At 38.1% G+C, this 21,706-nt stretch overlaps 1 protein-coding gene across 1 annotated transcript in view; it reads left to right on the forward strand.

Annotated features, from left to right (window-relative positions):
• The first annotated feature begins 2,024 nt into the window (after positions 1–2,024).
• The window catches only part of Vps8 (vacuolar protein sorting 8), a 519,719-nt gene continuing 500,037 nt past the window's right edge, over positions 2,025–21,706 (forward strand). The window contains exons 1-2 of the mRNA XM_090395104.1: positions 2,025–2,111; positions 18,713–18,781. Coding sequence (XP_090251230.1) covers positions 2,025–2,111; positions 18,713–18,781 — 156 coding nt within the window. The remainder of the gene's footprint in view (positions 2,112–18,712; positions 18,782–21,706) is intronic.

Here is a 21,706-nt window from a genome sequence, read left to right on the forward strand (position 1 = left end):
CTGTCATTTCCATTTTATCTCCTTTCAAATCATTCGTACCTGCCACCACAATCATTTCTTTCACCCTTTCCTTTTGCTCTCTAATAGACTCAGTTACGTCCTTTATGGTCGCACCAGGTTGGTACGATTTTGTCAAATCCTCTACTAACACACCTCGTACTAACGAGTCTTCATACAGCACTCTATCCTTCATTTTGTTCATGTTCACATTCATACGTCTATTTTTCCCGTCATACCTTTTATTATTGGTTGGTTCATTCAGTCGACTTTTGTTCATGCACTCTAGCTGCTGTTTTGCTCTTTCTATCGCACTATTCACCAACGCGATCTCACTCAATGCATCTATCTCATCTTTTTTCTTCTCTGAGAAACCATTTATACTATCATTCACACTTTCTACATTCACACTCTCACAATTTTCATGTACAACCTTGCCGTTTCTTGTCATATCCCTATTTCCTTCATTCTGAAGGTTGACAAAAATATCACACTCACGATCCGAAATACACTTCAATTCCTCATTCTCCCTACATTTCTACACACATTCAATCCTTTATTATCATCTAACCGCACTCCGCAAAGCGTACATTTCACAGCTAGTACACCGACTCATTTCTTTTATGCTACCGTTCTTTGATAACGATGGCGAACCTTCATTACTAGCCGTCATTTTCCTTCGCACAGGTGCCATACTTATTCGCAACGTGTTTTGTCAAATTATACGTTATAACACACCAAAAATAGACGCACTAAAATACGCAAGGCAAACAAAACAAAACTACACAATATTAAGTAATTTGTATCGATAACTGAAAATGATACTTATCTTATCTGGAGCTTGCACAAACACTACACATTACGAATTCATCTAGCAGCGACTACCCGACATAGATTATGTTATAAAACACTTTAGTACACTAACCACGCTAATAAAGCTCCAATAATATACCAAAATTACACACTTAAGTCCATTAAATTGAATCCAAAACATCAATAAATCAACAAAAAACACAAATCTCTCAGGAGCTCTCCGATAGCACGTCCGTTCACCAGCTAGCCTCGACACCATAAACCAATTATAATACCATAAACCATAAACCAAATAAACCAATTACTATTATTATATTAACATAATGATCTCCACTTTTGAATTATGGACCGTAGAACTCTTTCTACTATGGACAGTAATACAATTATTAGGATTCATTCTCACGAGATGACGGCAGTTGTCTTCCGATCTGTTTTCTGAAAAGTTTTGATTTATTGATTCTTCGAGGTCACTGTTAGTATATGCATGAAGGATGGAGACTTCCTGCCGACTGATCTTCAGAAAGTGATTTATGGCTAAATAACTTCTCCTTATGCTCTCTGGGGAATAAAAGGAGTTAGAGGATTTTTAAAAAAAAAAATTGCTTCAGAGTTACAGTCTTAATTTTTTGTTTCATTCCATTGTAGAACTATAGTGTTTGATTTCAAATTCCTTTAATTTATATTTACATTTATTACGACGAATCCAAATTGCATTTGTGTAAAGAAAAACATGTCTGTAAAGCTGCTGCTAACATTTTTGTATGGCTATCTTGACTCCCTCCCTACCTCATTACATGCTTTGTGGAAGTCATGCATGAGGAAATAGTTAAGGTTTATTAATTTATTTCTTAAAATTAACAGTATGCACAAAATATGTTCACACTCCAACTAGATCTTTGGGATAGAAAATTTGAGAGTATTGGAGCAACAGTGCTGTTATTGAAAATCATCTCCTTAAAATGTGGTATTATATGTGTTGTCTAGTGATCTGGTAGGCTCATAGTAATCGAGGAGCACGAGTGTGTTCCCTTTCGCGATGGTAGTCTAAAAACTGAAGATCAAAAGCTTGATAAGCATGGAAATGTGAGTGGTTTGATTTTTTTTTTTTTTTCATTCTCTCATGAGTCACTTAACAGGAAGTCCGTTTAAACCGGAAATGGAATAATTTGGTTGTCGATAGAGTACACAGAGTACAGAAGTACACATGTTTAAAAATGGCGCAAGGTAGTGAGACGCCTACCCTTTCGCGAAAAGGGGAATCCGTCACGAGTTTAGAAAACTTCAACTTTGATATAGAAGAAGTAAGTTTGATTTCTGGACTTGTAAAATTTAATACACATACCAGGCCGTGTTCTAGTAATTATTTCACTTTACTGCTGCGTTATTATTTGTTTAAAGTTGAGAGAGTTCATCAACAAAATTTGACAATTACCTGTACTCCGGGAACCAAATCAAGCCAACAAATAAATATGTGTGAAGCATTTCAAATTTCATGAATTAACCTGTTACTAATTTTTCATTTCGGCTTTTCTTTAAAAGCTATCTAACGAGTGGTGGAAAATAATGTATTCCACGTGGGTATAGTTAGTGGGTATCATGATCATATATTTATTATGATGACTTCACAATGTTTATTACTATTATTATTATTATTTGTCACCTCCAGGGAGTCCAAAGACTCATTGAGGATTACACAGATCATTATTCAGACTCCTAGCCGAAACTTATTGTTGAACGAAACACTTCATTCACATTTTTTGCTCGTAATATTATCAGGACATCTAATTGGAGGCATGGGACTCATCACTGGGAGGCCCAAACTCACCAATAGTGCCTATTATACCCAGAACCGGATTTAAGGCTGTTGTGGCTCCTCTACTGAATAAATTTTCAGTTATCTATGCTTAGGAAAAGGCCTTTTGTAACATGAGGCCCTAAGCTATAGCTTGTCTGGCTTAGGTATAAATCCAACCCTGATTATACCTTCCATAAACTTATGACAGTACATTTACAGCTTCTTGAGATAATCCATTCCACGTGTTCACCATTCTCCATGGAAAGAAACTAGCCATCACACCTTACTGACAATAGTTGTATTTCATTTCCAGGAGATGACCCCTTGTTTTTTACTTCCTATGACATATTGAAACATTCCTTCCACATCTATCTTATGAAATCCTCCCAATAATTTCATATGCGCCTATCATATTTTTCTTAACAGCCAAATTTTGCAATTCACAAGCCTTTTTTCTTAGGGAACATTTCACAGTCCTGTCATTATTTTGGTTTGCATTCTCTCCACTGTTCCATCATTCCCACAACACCCTGGATGATCAAATCTGAATGTGGTAGTCCAGATGCTTTTGTATTAAGGCTCAATAAAAAGTATGTTTTTTTCAGCATCCGAGTAATCTTTTGTTCTATTTTTTCTAATTTCATAATGTGAATAAAATAGTTGAACTTTCAACTCACCTGTCCACTCCTACATCACTAACTTTTTTAATTTCTTGCCAGCTTGTCCCATAACTATTCTATGCACACATTTAACATGAAAAATTTGTCTGGAGTGGCAAGCCAGTTGCAGTATTTTGACTATAACTTACTATGAACAAAATGAAACACAGGACTATCTAAAGCAGAGCTTTACAAAAATAAAGCTTTGCTTATCTCTTTATAGTGAAACAGTTACAGGATACTTAAATGTTACCACATTTGGAATAGCTAATGTGTTTCCCCAGCGACCACTTAAGAGAAATGAAAGTGGTCAGCAAAGAACGTTACAGATATATCAACAGTTAATGCTAGTATGTTATTTTAAATCAGAAAACTCAGTGTTAGAAGAATAATTTTTTAAAATTATTCTTCTAACAACTGTAAGAATATTTTACTTCCAGGAAGAAAAGATGTACATAGAGAAGGAATAACATTCATAGTAAAAAAATATTTTTTAAATTCAGTAACAGAAATGATCTCAATATTATCAGGATTAATCTCACTAAGATTAACAATAGAAGAACTTCAGATAATACAGGTTTATGCATCAGATTATAGTACAGTGAATTTTTATCCATGTCTACAGAAAAATAAATAAATAAAATGATAATTTTTTTTGGTACCTTCTTCTCTCTTCCATCATCTATGTGGATGATGATGAGGCCAAATGAACTCTGTCCCTGGAGAGTCTGTACATTTCTGTTCAATTTGTTGTCGCTTGTTGTGATTTGGTTTTCAGGTCCTCTTTTATTTTGTCTATCCATCTAATTCTGGGCCTCCCCTTGGATCTTTTACCTTCCATCGTCGTGTTCAGGGCTTTAGATGATAATCTTTCTGTTTTCATTCTGGTCACATGGCCAACCCATCGAAGTCTTCTTTCTTGGATTTTGTCTGCTATTGTTATTTCTTGTTTTATTCGTTTCCTTATGTCTTAATTTTTGGTATCTACTTTTATCAAATATCAAGTCACATGAAATATCCTAATTATTACCTTTAACTTTTTACTTGGGATACTTAAGAATCAAAACTGGGAGGTTCTGAAGTTCTTCTGTTGTATAACTGGGATGACACCTCCAAATAGCCTTTAAAGGAATGCAGAGAACCGACCAAGGCTTTTGACCTAATGTCCAATCCTCACTTTCTCGTGATGCACCCTGTTAGGTATCTACCTGGATACTGAATGAACGAGGATGGGCTGGCAATTTGGATTTATCCAAATAATTGTATTCTTATTGGCTTAAACCACAGTGTGAAATGATGGTACAACATGGCAGAATTTCATGCTGGCTGGGGTGTTGTTCCTTTAAACGAGGCCCCTGTTGTTTTTACCAGGGAACCGGCAAACAGCAAAAAGTCAGCTATTGGAACAAATCATGAAACGCATCCTAACTCAATATCACCAGTTCAAGATTGGTACTGTCAACATAAGAAGCTTGAATGGGAAAGAAATGAATCTAGCTGAGGAATTGGATAAGTACCAGATTGACATAATAAGGGTGAAACAAAAAAAGACAAAAACTGGTGAGATTTTTCTAAGCAATAAATACAAAATGTTATATTGAGGCAATAACAATTTGGGAAAAGGAGGAGTAGTTATAGTATTCAACACTAAATATGAAGATAATCTTCTTGAATGGCAGGCAATATCAAGGCAGACATAGAGCAATGCAGACAAATATTAGAATGGAGAACTGGACAACAAAGCTTATATCCGCCTATGTTCCCATAGAAGGTTGTATTAAGGTAGAAGTGGAGGATTTTTTTTTTTTTTTTTTTTTTTTGGCAAGCTATATGTACTGTATGTGCACTGATTAATGCACTGTATGTAGGACAAAAATTTCCTTGACTCTTTGTCATAGTGTCTTCATGGACTTGCAATTGTTATATCATCTTCCCTGAACTTCAGGGAATGCACAGTGAACAAATAAGTTGCAGAGTAGTAACCTCAAAACCTTTGTAACTTTGAGAGAAAGTACAAATCAGTGCTGGCAGCACATACAATGGTAACAAAACACCAAGCAGAATGGCAACAAATTGAAATTCTCCACAGTATTATCATTTTTACTCAAGTGTGTTCAAAGAATCGGCTGAAAGGAAGCATCCTCTACAGTGTAACAAAAAACAAGGGTGGTTTTATATGAAATCTGGTCTTCCTTAACATTAAAACACTTGTATCTAGCAGTAGTATGTTACAGCAACCCATAAACTAGCATCTAGCATAATAGTGAATGCACTCTTTCCATTGTTGAAATGTTTTCAAATATTTTTGTACTAGAAATGTTAACTTTTATTACTTGCTTTCTAGTTTTTACTTCATTCATGTTGTTTCCTGATGAAGTGAAACAAAGTATTTAATGAAATTAGTAGAAATAAAAACAGTTTCTATAGATTGGAGTTCTCGGCTAAGGAGAATGGATGTCAATTTAATGTGACAAAATGTAAGGTTATCCATTTTGGGGTGAAAAGATTAGCAGCAGTATACCACATTGGTGGAACTGTACTCCAGGAGATTGATAAGGCCAGGGACTTGGGAGTGTTGGTGGATAGGGAGATGAAGTTTAGGGGGCACATTGCAAAAGTAGCTAAATCAGCTCATCAACTCACTTGGTTTTTGAAAAATACCTTGATGAGCAGAGACAAGCAAGTTATTGTACCTATGTATTGAGCCTTGATAAGACCTCATCTCAACTACTGTGCCCAGATTTGGTCACCTAGGTTCCTTCTTGATGGGGAGGTGGTGGAGAGGATCCAAATAAAAGGTGAGTGATTAAGATGATAGTGGGTCTATGGAATGAACCATATGAAAACAGGTTGAAGATTTGTGGGTTGTAGAAATTAGTTGATAAGCGGAAAAGGGGAGATATGATTGAGACATTCAAATTGCTAAAGGGTTTCTATAGGATTAATTCAGAGGATATTTTTGAGATCAGGACTAGTGGTGGGAGAACTAGGGGACACCTATGGAAGCTGGGCAAGAGAGCGGTTAGCAGGGATGTTAGAGCTGGGTTCTTTACTTTTAGAGTGGTAAATGAGTGGAATAAGCTGCCAGAGTCTGTTGTGGGTGCTATGACGGTGAGTGAGTTCAAGGCAAGGTATGATAGATACTGTGAGAATGTTATATAGTTGTGTGGACATGATTTAGAGCCTCCCTCGATGAGTCTAAGGACTTCCTGGAGTCGCCCGTAATAATAATAATAATATATAAATCCCATGTGTTACTTTTCTTTTTGAGAACACTGCTTCCCTATTTACAACATTTGTTAGTATTTTAAGACAGCCATTTTCCTATTCATTTTGATAATCAATTATCCATCTCACTCAGCTTTGAACACTTTGCTATGCAGCAGTCGGTCAAATTTCTTTGCATTGCTAAAAGAATATCACTATGTGATATTATTAAGAGAGCCCTACTGGGATTCACAGATTCATTGAGTGTGGCCACTTATCAAACTCCAATGGCTGGTCATTCCAATTATGCCCTCTCAATGAAGAAAAATTTACCTCTCATCCCTTTCTTGACTGCATTGATTCTTCATTTCCAAGGATGCCCTCTTGTCCTCTTCCCCTCCCCCCCCAATAAAAGAAAAAGATCCATCTTCTTGTATCTTGTCTGGCTTCTTCAAAAGTTTTGTAGGTCTTTATCATATCACCCCTCTTTCTCCTGTCTGCTGTTCACAAACTCTCAATCTCTCCTCATAATCTACATTCAGCAGTCTGGTATCATCATTAACATCTCCTTATCTGCATCACCTTGGAAACCAGGAGACCAGATCCATGCACAGCAATTGAGATGAGCTTTATTATGGTCTCATAAAGAAGCAAAATGACTTCCTTATTCTTACATACCAGTGTTTGTTTCAGTATTGCAATTATCCTCAGAGTTGTATTCACAATTTTTGTTATATGATCCTTAAACTTCAACTTCCTACCTACTAAAACTTCAAGATCTGTAGTTTGGTCAGTTTCTTCTAACATGATTTCACTAATATAATGTGCTATTGGATATCGAATTACACCAAAGTGCTTAACTTTACATTTACTAACATTGAACTGATAGCCATTTTCACATGCCCACAGTTTTAGCTTATTAAAATTATTCTTTAAAACTGCAAGTCAGTTGCATTCCCAATTATTCTGCCTATCTTTGCATCATCAGCAAATAGCCATGTCACCTGCTGTACCCTCTCCAGTATCATTAATATAAAGATCGAATAACAATGGACCAAGGACTGATCCCTGTGGTACGCCACTTGTTACCTTTAATCTTATAGACTCACATCTCCCATAGATCACTTTTTCATGTCATTTAGCCATCCTCTTATCTAAACTAGTAAATTATAATTTAATCCCATATCCTTCAGTTTATGCAACAGCCTTTCATATTGAATTCTGTTTATTTATTTATTATTATTATTATTATTATTTATTATTATTATTAAACAAGACCTCATGGAGCTAAAGACTCATCTAGGAGGTCCTTTTATCTTACACACATCTCATCATACCGGGTCTTAAACACATTCAAACTCCTTGCAGACACCACACTCTCAGGCAAGGCATTCCAATCATTCACAACTCTGCACGAAAAAAACCTGCCTCTCACTCCCTCTTTATACAGTTTCCAGGGATGACCTCTGGTTCTCCCCTGATCTCCCACTATTCTCTGTAGAACTTCTCCACCATTGATCTTATAACAACCCCTTACCAACTTGTAGGTCTCTATCATATCTCCCCTCTTCCTTCTCTCCACTAGCCTCTGCAAATTACATCTTTTCAATCTTTCCTCATACTCCACATTCCAGAGGTCAGAAACTACCTTAGTCAGTTGCCTTTGGACCCTTTCCAACATCTCTTCATCCTTCTGAAAACCAGGTGACCAAATCTGGGCACAATAGTCCATGTGTGGCCTAATCAAAGCCTTATACAATGGAACAAGAATCTCCCTACTTCTACACGTCAGTGTCCTCCTCATCATTCCCAGAAGTCTTTGTGTTGTCTTCACAATTTTGGCGATGTGTCCCCTAAATTTTAGATCCTTATCCACTATCACTCCCAGATCTCTTATTTCCTCTACTTCCAACAATATATTCTCACCAAGCATAAATTCTGCATCCCATCTTTGTTTTCCAAATTTTAAAACCTTACATTTTGCAACATTGAACTCACATCCCCATTTGCTTGCCCAATCACTCAATTTATTCAAGTCTTCTTGCAAGGCCACAACATCTTCACTACTCTTTATGGTTCGTCCCAACTTTGCATCATCTGCAAACAACTGAATATCTCCATCCAAATCTTCGCCAATATCATTAATATACAAGTTAAATAGTAATGGCCCTAAAACGGATCCCTGAGGCACTCCACTAGTGACTTTCCTTTTCCTGGATATTGCACCCCCATACACAACTTGTTGATACCTATCAGATAGCCAGTCTCCAATCCAATGCACTAATCTAATATCCAACCCCATCTGCTCTAGTTTGACTGTCAACTTATCATGAGGTACTCTATCAAAAGCTTTTGCGAAATCCAAGTATATTACTGTGTATCCTTCTCCTCTGTCCAAGGAAGCAGTCACTTTATTGTAATAAGTAAGTAGATTACTAAAACACGACCTCCCTTTAGCAAATCCATGCTGTCCATCAAAGATTATACCATTGTTGTCAACCCAATTCTGGATCCTAGTTCTCACAAGCTTCTCCAACAACTTAACCACAACACCTGACACACAGATAGGCCTATAGTTTGATGCTTGAGTTCGATCACCTCCTTTATGAAGTGGCACAATCTTGCCCTCCTTCCACTCTTTAGGGACTTAACCAAGTGCAAGACTCGTATTAAAAAAATATGTCAAGGCAGGTGTCAACTCTCTGGCACATTCCTTCAGAATATGCGGTGATATATTATCAAGTCCCACAGCCTTATTTACATCTAGTTTACTCAACTCCCCAAACACCTCTTGCTCACTTACAGTCAGTCTCTCCTCCCCATCATCAACTGCTCTTAATCTCTCCATGAAGTCACATTCACAAGATTGAAAGATCTTTATGAACTGCTCATTAAGTATCTCCACCACACATTCTGCAACAGCTGTCTTTATACCATTTCCTCCAATCAATGTCATCCTTCCATAATCATTCTTTCTTTTGCTGGCTACATATCGAAAGAACTCCCTAGGATTCTTTTTAGCTTCATTAGCTAACTGCTGTTCATACCTCTTTTTAGCTACTCTCACCAACCAAGTCACCCTCCTTGCCTGGTCTTTGTAGACCTCATGAAATTGGTTACTTCCACTTCTCTTATGCTGCCTCCACAATGCCCTTTTTCTCTGTATTGCATGCTTAATCTCTTTATTCATCCATCTCACACCTACCTTATTTAACCTTCTCACCCGTGGTATATGTTTAGACATTGCATCCACTAAATATTTTTTGAAAATCCCCCAAGCTGCATTGATCTCTTTTCCAGCTAACTCCTCATTCCATGCTACACCTGCAAGCTGTCTCCTGAGCTCTTCATAATCACCCCCTTGTAGTTCCACATATACCCTTTTTTCACAGGGGTGCTTGCACTGCTGGCAACCACCCAAGTAATCACCTCATGGTCACTTTCACCAATTGGTGGATGATTTGATACCTCATTGATAATTACATCCTCCGATGAGATGACCAAATCCAAGACCCTTAATCCTCTTGTGCCCTCTGTTACATACCGTCTGAGGTAGTTATCCCTCACAAACTCAAGAAACTCATTTTCTTTACTTCCAGTTGCTATCTCTTCATTCCAGTCTATATTGCCATAATTAAAATCATCCATAATGATCACCCTTTTCTTATTTGCTTGGCTTATTTGACTATACATTTCACTATCACCACCATCCACATTACCAGGTCTATAACAACATCCCACCAAGTATTTGATTCTATTCACCTCTATCTCACACCATACTGCCTCAAAACCACTGGCCCCATTTCCCTCTTGCATCTCTACCTTGTATGGACATAACTCTTTCTCTATCATCAATAGCACTCCCCCTCCCTTTTTACCCCTTCTATCCTCACGAAACACATCATACCTTTCCATCTCTATTCCTGTCAGGATGTCATCCTCATCTAACCATGTCTCACTTATTCCGACAATCTCTGGGTGCACAGACGCAATTAGTGCAACCATTTCATCTGCCTTGTTTCTTATACTTCTAGCATTGGTATACAAACAAACACAACAGCTCATTTCTGGATCTACAGCTAGTTCCACTGATACCACTCACTCGATGTGATCTCTCCATGCTGGACTGGGGCCATTTCCCTTTCTGCTTCTTCATTTTAGAACCCTTTGCAATTCCATCTGTTTCCTTTTGATCCCTGATCATCCCATTACTTTCCTGCCTACACATGCTCTCACCTCCTCTTGGAGCATCCACCTTTCTCACGCTGTGTATCCCTGTCCACCCTGAGCCTCCCCGTTTCCCTGCTCCTCTTGCACACCCATTCTCTCATTTTCTGTACTCATACCACTCACTTCCACATTCATTTCCACTCCTTCAATCTCTCCTGTCTTACTCTCCTGCTCTTCCACATCACTCCCCTCTCGATCTGATTCATTCTCTCTATTCACTTCTCCACTTTCCAGCAGCAGTCTCTCCAAGCGACTCACACCATAACCACTCAAATGCAGTCCATCGCTCCCATACAGCTCACTTCGTCCCTCAAACTCATTCCACACATTAACAAACTGTACTCCCATCTCCTCACACATTTCAGCCAGAATATCATTCATAATCCTTGCTCTCCGCCTCATTTCACCACAATCATACCTAGGCAACACACTGACCACCCTTCCTGTCACACTATTCTTCTTTATCTTTCCAAGCAGTCTCCTGACATTCATTTTGACATGCTCTTTGTTCTCTCTCAAATCATTTGTACCAATTAATACAATTAACTCTTTTGCTCATTCCCGCCTCATATTCAATGCCTCAATCACTCTACTCTACTATTAATCTACTAATAATCACTCACTCTACTATTTATTTGGCGTATGATGATACAACAGCCATGGGACCCTGTTTTTTACAGGGAAGTACGGCACCATCTCAACCCTCCCTAATTTTATCCAGGCTTGGGACTGGCATAGCTGATGAATCAGGCCTATGGCTGGGTCTTAGGTATTCCTGACTGTAATCTGTGTGTATTCACTGGGTCGGTTTCCTGTTCTGGGGGAAAAAAACCTGGCTAACCTACGAGTTAGCCAGTCTCTGTATGAGGCCGGCTAATTTACCTTTTGTTGCAAAAGACCAGATAAAGATTCCTCACATCACAGACAGGAATCGAACCCAGGTCTTTCCGACCAAAGGGCTTTGTCTATACTGGCTGAGCTACAGAGGCTCATATTAAATCCTGCCAAAAGTTTGAGCAGAACCAAAAGTATCATGGTTTATCCATTTCTCTTGTCTAACTCAACCATGACCTTATAAATTGTAAGCAAGTTACTCAGTCATGACCTTCCCTTAGTAAACCCATGCTATTCATTGTAAATTATGGATTCTCTGTCAACCCATTTCTGTATGCGATCTCTTACTAAATCTTCACTACCACTCCAGAGATACGGATAGGTTAATAGACATATCAGTCTTTTCACTATCCCTTGGGCAATCAGATAATTAGACATTCATTTCAATTCTGCAGGATCTTCCTTGTGTTGAGACTCAAATTATACAACTCTGTCAAAGGAACAGCTAGTTCAGTTGAAAATTTTTATCATCCACGGTGATATATCAACAATCTCTATTACCAACTTCATATTCAGTTAATGCAACAGTTTTAGTACATCCTCCTTATATGCATGAGTTTCTTTCCCCAGTGTACAGGTAGCATTGAGCTCTGTGTTACATATACCATGTTGATAGCTTTTAGCAGAATAGACTCTCATTAGTTGAATAATCTCTTCTGCATCTGCCACCTGCATACCATCTACATTGATGAGAGTTATTAATTAAAAAAAAATTTTTTTTTTTTTACTTGCAACATAATTATTATTATTATTCAGGCCTCCATGGAGTCAAAAGACTCTTCGTGGGAGGTCCTTCCTAAGAACATAAAGTCTGTCAAGACTCATCGAGGGGAGGTTCCCCCCTAAGAAACACAAAGTCTATCATACCCTCCTTAAACTCATTGACCATTCTCGCTCTCACCACTCCATCAGGCAATGCATTCCACGGTTCAACCACCCTCCATGCAAAGAAACCACTCCTCACCATCTTGCTCACAGTTTCCTTTCGTAACTTCCAGGGATGGCCTTTTGTCATCACTCCTTCCTGCTGTTCAACCAAGCGAAAGACCTCCCCAGTGTCAACCCTGTAACCACCTCTCAACAGTTTAAAAGTCTCAATCATATCACCTCTCCTCCTTCTATCCACCAAACTCTGCAGTCCATATTCCCTCAGCCGATCCTCATAACCAAAATTGTACAGTCCTGAAACCATCTTTGTCATCCGTCTTTGTACCCTTTCCACAGTTAATTTATCTCCTTCAAATCCTGGGGACCAAATCTGAGAACAATAGTCTAAGTGTGGTCTGATCAGAGACTTATACAACGGAATTATAACCCTTTTATCTCTGCAGGTCAGTGTCCTTCTCATAATTGCAGCAATCCTCTGTGTTACCTTCACCATCTTTGCAATATGTCCCCTAAATTTCAGGTTTCTATCACTCATCAACTGCAGATCTCTTGTCTCCCCTACTTCTTCCAGTATATCTCCTCCCATAGAGTATGCAGCATCCCATCGGTTTCCCAACCCTCAAGACCTTACATTTTGCTGCATTAAACTGACACCCCCCCATTCATTTGTCCATCGATCTAGCTTATTCAAATCCTCTTGCATGGTTACCACATCTGCACTATTACTAATAATCCTTCCCAGCTTCGCATCATCTGCAAACGACTGAATATCCCCTTGCAATCCACTGGCAATGTCATTGATATAAAGGTTAAACAATATAAGTCCTAGTACTGAGCCCTGTGGGACCCAACTTGTAACCCTCTGCCTCCTTGAAACTGTTCCACCATACACAACTCTCTGATACCTATCAGACAGCCAATCCTGAATCCAGTTGACCAATCTGACATCCAGACCCGTGTGCTGCAACTTAAATATCAGCTTATCATGTGGCACCCTGTCAAATGCCTTTGCTAAGTCTAAGAAAATTGCAGTATATGCCTTTCCCTCATCTAATGTTCTTCTCACTTTATTATAAAAGGCTAGCATATTGCTAAAACAAGAGCACCCTTTCACAAATCCATGTTGACTCTCACAGATAACATTACCCTCATCTGCCCAATGCTGTATACGGTCCTTCACCACTTTCTCCAAGATTTTAACAACTACTGATAACACACAAACTGGCCTATAATTAGACACTTCCAGTCTGTTACCACCCTTATGCAATGGCACTATCTTACCTTCCTTCCATTCCCTCGGCACCTTTCCTGCAGCGAGACTTTCATTAAAAAGCCAGGTTAAAGGCACTGTCAGTTCCCTAGCACATTCTCTCAAAACTCGTGGTGAGATACCATCCAGTCCCAAAGCTTTACTGACATCCAGAGTACTCAGTATCTGAAATGCACTCTCCTCCTGTACCTCTAAACCTCGAACCTGTCCTATCCCTCTAGCATTAAAACTGACTCCTCTAGGATGAAATACTCCAATAAAGTGTTCATTGAACAATTCCACTATGTCCTCTGCATCAGTCACTCTATTCCCATTTTTATCCCACAATATCATTCTTCCACAGTCATTTCTCCTCCTGCTGGCCACATAGCTAAAAATTTCCCTAGGATTTTCTTTGGATCTTAGGGCCAATCTCCTCTCATATTCCAGTTTTGCTTTCCTTACCACATTAGTCACTCTTCTGGCCTGTGTCTTATATTCTTCATGCATCTTCTCTTCACCTGTCACCTTATATCTCTTCCATAGCCTCTTTTTTGCATGCAATTTCTGTTTAATATTGTTTGTCATCCACTTTACTCCAAATTGTGTCCTCTTCTTCACTCGTAGTATACAACTTACCATTACTGCTAACAAATATTCTTTCACAATTTCTCACGCACTAATGATATCCCGGCCTTCCAATTCCTCCCTCCATGAAACTTCCCGAAGTTGACGTCTAAGACTATTATAATCACCTGCTTTATAATTCCACATACGTTCCCGTCTCTTTGATACTCCTGCATGTCTATTCATTTTCCAAGTCAAAACCATATGGTCACTCTCTCCAACTGGTGGGAGAGATCTCATCTCAGTTATTATCAACTCTTCTGATGCTATAACCAAATCCAAAACTTTTGTACCTCTTGTTCTCTCTATTGCATGTTGCCTAAGACATTTGTCCCTCAAGAATTCTAGAAATTCCATTCCCCTATTGCTGCATGCATCTTCCTCTCTCCAATTTATACTGCTGTAGTCAAAATCTCCCATAACAATCATTCTTCTTGCATTTTCTAAGCTCAACTGTCTAAACATCTCCTGGTCCCCATCCTCTGTGCTCCTGGGTCTGTAGCAACACTCCACTAAATATCCTGTCTTGCCTACCTCTACCTCACACTACATGCTCTCAAAATCATTTGTCTCACTTCCTTCCAAAGCCTCCACTCTTAGTAGACATTGGTCATCACTTATCATAAGCAGTACCCCAAAAATGCTGTATCCAGCGACTTCTATTCCTGTTATTATATCCTCTTCTGTCAACCACGTCTCAGTGATCCCAATAATTTTTGGACAGGCTGATGCTATCTGCACCACCAATTCCTCTCCCTTATTCCGGATACTCCTGACATTAGTATAAAGCATATAAATGCCATTGTTTCTATACCCAGCATTATCCCCTCTAGACTCCACTGGGCTCAGTGTTACCTGATGTTGTCTCCCTTCTCCCAAGATAGCAGGGGTGGCCACAAGAGGCCACCCCTGCTATCATCCTCCCTGGGACACACTGACTCGTTCAGAACAGCAATCTCTCCAGATGCCTACGTCCTTCCTCATTCAAATGTAAACGGTCTCTCACTTAATGATAGAATTCTTTTGGGTTGTAGCTTGCAGAGCCACTTAGCTTTCTGTACAACAGTTGTAACTCTTCTGGCTTGAGTCTTATAATTTTCATAACTGACATTCTTATTCACATGGTATTCCTTCCATGTTATCAGTGATTTTTTTTTTTTTTTTTTTAAGAATCTCTTACTTAATGAGATTGTACATCCATTTTGCTCCCATCCTGTTTATTCTTGGAATTCTATATTCAAATTCCTAATTCTTGGACAAAGTTGTACCACATTCATCATTTTAGCATCAATGCAACAATTTCACCACCTGTATGATCTGCCCTCTCACAGTGGCTCACTGTGAGAGGGCAGATGATGTGCTAAAATTGTTGCTGAAAAATAAGTTTTTTTTTGGATGTTTTTAGCAACAATTAAGTCATTTTTTTTGCAATATTATATTTCTGTATGTTTGTGTGATTAACTGTAAGGTTAGTGTGCTTAATTTTCTGATTTTTAAAGGTTTATTATTTGTCGATACTGTACTGTGCTTCATGGTGCTGATATACAAACCAATGGTGTACTGTTTTAACATACATGGTTACATTCCTTCGCAGAACGAGAGATTTTTGGAAGGAGAATGAAACTTGGGAACATGTTTGCCAAAAGTGTTTCATGAGCAAATGTCTTTAAGTGCAAAGAGTGTAATAATAGTGATAGCGGTGGGTTAAAAGATGAAATGTGTGATAATGTGATTGGCATAGTTAGTGTTGCAAGTGGTATGAGTGACTGCACAAATGAACAGTGGAAAATGAAGAGAATGATCAGATAATAATGGAAATGATAGCACACGTACATGGAGTTCTTCACAGAACAAAACGTGAGATCAAGTGGATGGAGAAATGCCTGGTGGATGGTATGATACAGAAGCAAAAGAAAGGGGGGGGGTAGCAGATCATGAAAAAGGAAAAGCATGAAAATAAAGATCAGATGTTATATGGTGATTCATTGATGTTCTTGATGGTGATTCATGTTCTTATGTCTAAGATAAAGGATATCAGCGATGCCATAAGGATGCAGAGAGTTAAGGTGAAATGTTTATTTCGGCTGGTACAAATGATTTAGCAGGTGATGAGTTTTGGTATGTGAGAAGACATGAAAGAGTTGCTAGTGCATGCAAAAAAGAGTGACAAAGTAAAAGTTGTGAGTCTGTTGCTACGGTATGATAGAGGTAAGCTGAGACATAACTATGATTGTGAACAGATAACTATGATTGTGAGACAGTGTGCAGATTTTGGGAGGAATGGTGTCAAATTTGTGGAGTGTGTTTGATATTCAGGGAAACTAGAATGTTTCCAGGCAACCTAGAAATCAGTAAGTGGAGAGTGATCACACGATGCAAAATGTAGTACCCCAGGTTGACTTTAGTGGGCTAAGTAACACACTGTGCAAGGGGGGTTGTGGGATCCAGGGGATATGCCATTTATGTATATTAATGCCAGAAGTATTTGAAATAAGGTTGAAGAGTTTTTGGCATTGGTTAGCATGTCTTGGCCAAAAGTTATAGGCATTAGTTAAATGTGAATCTGAGGATCCCCTGCTATAATACAGGGTATATGTGGGAGAATGCAGATGACATGCACTCACTAATTAGCATGATGAGTACAGGTCGAATAATTATTATGGGGGACTTCAACTCTGGGGACATAGTTTGGAAGGAGGAATGGTCACAGGCAGGGAAGGAAATGGAATTTATACAGCTGCTGAGTGATAATTACTTGAGGCAACATGTAATGGAAGGGACACAAGGTTCAAGAGTGCTGGATCTTATTGCATCAGAGAGCTTAACATTAAACAATCTGGCTATGCTGCCTTCACTTAGAGAAAGTGATCAATGTACTCTTGACCTAAGAGATTGCCAGACATGCACAATTTTTTATTAAGAAGGGATATATGTGTAACTACGAAGCAGGTGATTATGACAAGCTGATGAGACAGCTTTCAGCAGAACAATGGCAAGTATTTGAGGGGGAGAGATATTGATGCATGTGAGGTAGTCAAGGGGTGTTTGAGGAAAGCAGTATCTGAGTCTACCTAGAGTCAGAAGGATAAATCAGATAGGAGTTAGATGGATGAATAGCTTCATTAAACATGAGTTGCACACAAAGAAAAGGTTGTAGAGGGATTATAAAGATAAAGATGATCAGTATGTCCATAAGCCATATAAGGTGCAGGCAATGGTAAGGAAGGGCAAAGCTAATTATCAGAGAAAGCTAGCTGATGAGGCCACAACCAGTTTAATTCAAAGCCTCGATATGTTCTTATGTCTAAAATTTGCGATAACGTAGTCAATTACTGATTGTCTCCTCTGGCCAACCAAGTATATTTATGTATTTCCTTGTGTTTAAACACTGAATTCATTATTCTCATTATTATAAATGACAAAATTGCGCAATCTGCGACCATTTTGATTCCATATATATTTGCCAAATTTACCTGTTTGTTTTGTATTTTTTTGTTTCCTACTCTGGCATTTAAATCTCCTGCTAGTAGTAAATAGTCAGTTTTGTTTGTTTTATCTATGGCATTCTGTAATTTTTTATACAATATATTACTGTCTTCTTCTTTTCCCTCTTCTGGTGCGTATTCACCAATTATTGTTATGTGGCCTCTTAATGGCCTCTCTAATTTCTACTTTCATTCAAATAGTTGTAATATATAGTATTGTTCTTTAGGGATTTATGTACCATTATCATTATACCTGCTTTTGCTCTTTCTTTTTACCCCACTGTAAATTTGTATATAGTTGTTTGTGTTATCTGTCAAGATTCCAATATAATGAGATCTTATATTTCTGTCTTTTAAGGTGCTTTTTACTGTATCAATCTACCTACATCTTGTCTTCCTCTGGGTCTTTTCCCTGGCAAATAACACTTGTTTTACTCATCTTTCCTTTCCTCTCCTTTTTTTTTTTTTTTTTGTTCAAAAGTTTAATCACCAATTGTTGTGTTCAGTCTCTCTAGAAATCCTTCTTTCTCTCCATACACACACATAATTTTTTTTTTTTTAAGTTTGTAATTTTGATTACTAGTATGTTTAGTCTGTCTAAAAGTCCTCTGTCTCTACATCTCTCTTTCTCTCCAATGTATGATCATTTAAAGAAAAAAAAAATTAAGACTGATAGGTAACATTGCATGCTTTCTAAATGCTTGTGCATGCTATTTCTGACTAGGAAAGGTTATGCTTAATTTCAGAGTATTTGACTGAAGCATTTTAATAAATTAACTTTTTCTCTCTAAGCAAAGAATTAATTCATATCAAATTATTATTTGATGTATATTATGCAAGAAAAATCTAAAATCTTCTGTAATTTTAGCTTGATGACAAGGAATTTGATATTCCTCCAGTCGAAACTCCGCCAACACTGGAAAGTATACTTAATGAGGTAAGTTTAAATATCTGAATTATTATTTGTTTTAAATAATACCTAGAAGTTATTCTTGAAAATTTTTATTTCATTCAGAAAAATATTTCATTGGAATGAATACAGATGCTTTCATGTATTAAAAAAAAAACATTAAAAAAATAATCGTCAAAATAAACTGTGAAATTGTTTCTACATGGAGTGATACAAAGATAATATCTCCCCATTTTTTGTCTCAAAAAAAGTAATTTATTTAATGGTTTTTATCTGAATTAATCTTCCTTCTTTCTCAAGCATCCTGACATTTTTGGTCAAAGTTTCCATCATTCTGCATTTGCTTTTGTCATTGATGCAGTCCTGTAAAAGGCTTTACTTTGACAGCTTGTTTCAACTCATCTGCAAAAGGCAGAGAGCATCCTTCAGAGGGCCAAACAGGTGGCAAAGTATGTCTGATCCAGGCTGTGGTTCGAGTGGGGAAGAACAATTCAATGAAATGTTGCAGTTGCATTATCTGGGTGCAGACTTTTGTGAAGTTGGTTATTATTGAGGAGGACCTCATTCACTCTTAAAGAGTCTGACCCCAGCATTTGTGCTCACATCAACAGTATTGCCTGCATATATATCTTTCAGATGTATATTTCCATTAGACTCGCATCTTCCCCAATAAGAAATTCTGTTGCCATTCTTCGATTGATATGTCCATCTATAACAGCCACTATTTTATGTGCTGTGTGCTCAATTGCAGCATCACTCAGTGGTATGTAAAGCTTTCTGCCATACTTGAGTTGAAATAAAAAGCATTATGTTTGTACCACCTCTCATGGCATAATGCAGTCTGTAGTATAGAGTAAACTTGATTCTTTGTTTTCACTATACTGTTAATGTGTATATACAGAATGCAGCATGCTACTCTGGAATAGTGCAAAATTGTCTTGAATTTTAGTCAGTAAGTGTCAATTTAAAAATGGAAATAAAAATTCTTATACTTAACTCATGCCAGGATAAGCTAGATGTAAAAATTTACCCCCCCCCCCCAAGGAGAAACTGATCTTTACTGGAAATCAGAACATTATCAAAAGTAAGAGAGAGTGAAATAATATCTTTCTTATGGATAATAAGATAGGAGTGTGTTTTTTATTTGAGAGCATTTGAATTCCCTAGATTATCTTACCACACTTAGGAGTAGTGAGCAAATCAGTATTTAAGGCATTGGTTATGGTATGACTATTAAATTATTTAAGGAATTTAAAATGTATACTGGAATATTAATTAAAATAACCTTGAATAAATACTTCCTATATTTCGGCAATGTCACATTGCCATCTTCAATGGGAACATATAACTATGACACATGCACGCAGGCACTACAAAAAGCAAATGAGGCAGAAGAGAGAAATTACTGTTGTTCCTAGAGTCCTAATGGTGCCCCCTTGCGGGCTATATTGGGTTGTCTTGGCTGTTGGGCTGATGTTCTCATGATGCAAGCTTCCCAAATTTGGGGCAGTCTCATGCACCCAAATTTGTTGAGGTTTGGAGAGTTTTTTAGAGTTGAGGCTGATTCTATGAATAATCTTTGTTATTTAAACTTGCTTTGGTGTATTAACATGGCTTTCTTCCAACGTATTCTGTGGCGGGTATCTAGAGCATGGGCTGCAAGTCCAGTGTGACTATATTGGTGAAACCGGATGTAGTCTTTATGTTCCGAAATTCTGATATTTGCTGTCCTGCCTGTTTGGTCAAAGTAGGACAGTTTACAGCTACAAGGGACCTGGTATACCCCAGGTTGGTCTAGGGGAAGTGGTTGGTCTTTGGTGGAGTGGATAAAGGATGCCAATTTTTTATATGGTTTGTAACAAGAAGTTAGGTCATATTTTTTTAAGATTTTGGTTATTTTTTCCGAGGTGCCCCGGATAGAGGGAATGGTGATGGATTTAGTGTAATCTTTGTTATGCAGGGGGGGGGGAGAAGGGGTGTGTGGTTATCTGGCTTTAATATTTTTTGGATTTTTTTGGGGATTGTAGCCATTGGTTAAGAAAGTATTAAGGATGTGGTTTAGTTCAGTGGTTAGGGCATTGTCATCTGAACAGATTAATTTTGCCCTGTTATATAGTGTTTTTATAACCCCAGCGAGGATGGGGGGGGGGATTGCTGGTGAATGTATCTGCACCAGTATACTGTATGGGTGGGTTTTCTATAAACTGAGAAAACCAAGGTTCCATCAGGTTGGCAAGTGACTAGTGTGTAGGAAAGGGAGGCTGTTGTTTTCCTCTTTTTCCAGGGTGAACTGGATTATGGGGTATTGGTTGTTTAAGTGTGTTAAGAAGGAGTGGAGTGTATGTGAGCCATGTGGCCAAATAGTGAACACATCATCAACATAGCAAAGCCAAACAGTGAGTTTTTGTCAGGCAGAGTTTAAGGCTTTCTCTTCAAAAGTCTCCATAAAGAAGTTAGCCAGGGGTGGGGAGAGTGGTGAACCCATGGCTGTCTCCCTCTATCTGTTTGCAGAATTTTCCTTGCCAAATGAAATAGCCTGAGTTCATTGTGAACTGAAATAGGGCTGAGATATCGGGAGGAAATTTGGCTTGGATGAGCTCTAAGGTTTCCTTGAGTGGGACATTTGTGGATAGGGAGGAGATGCCAAAACTGACCATTGTGTCAGTATGTTGGAGTGAGAATTTTTTTATACTGGCCTTGAAGTGGGCTGAGTTTTTTCTGTGTGATGGTGTGTTGCCAGTATAGTGTGTGAGTGCCTTGGCTAAATGCTTTGCTAATTTGTATTTGGGGGGAATCAATGCCATCCACTATGGGATGAAATGGCACATTTTGTTTATGTATTTTTGGAAGTCCATATATTGGTGGGGGGTCTAGAGTTAAAAGGTTTTAGTTTGTTGCTAACTTCCACAGGCCAAGAAGTGACCTTCTTAAGGAGCCTTTGTAGTGTTCTAA

This window comes from Typopeltis vanoorti, chromosome 7, assembly GCF_054136105.1.
Source record: "Typopeltis vanoorti isolate ZY-2024b chromosome 7, IOZ_Tvanoo_1.0, whole genome shotgun sequence".
Taxonomy (NCBI): Eukaryota; Metazoa; Arthropoda; class Arachnida; order Uropygi; family Thelyphonidae; genus Typopeltis; species Typopeltis vanoorti.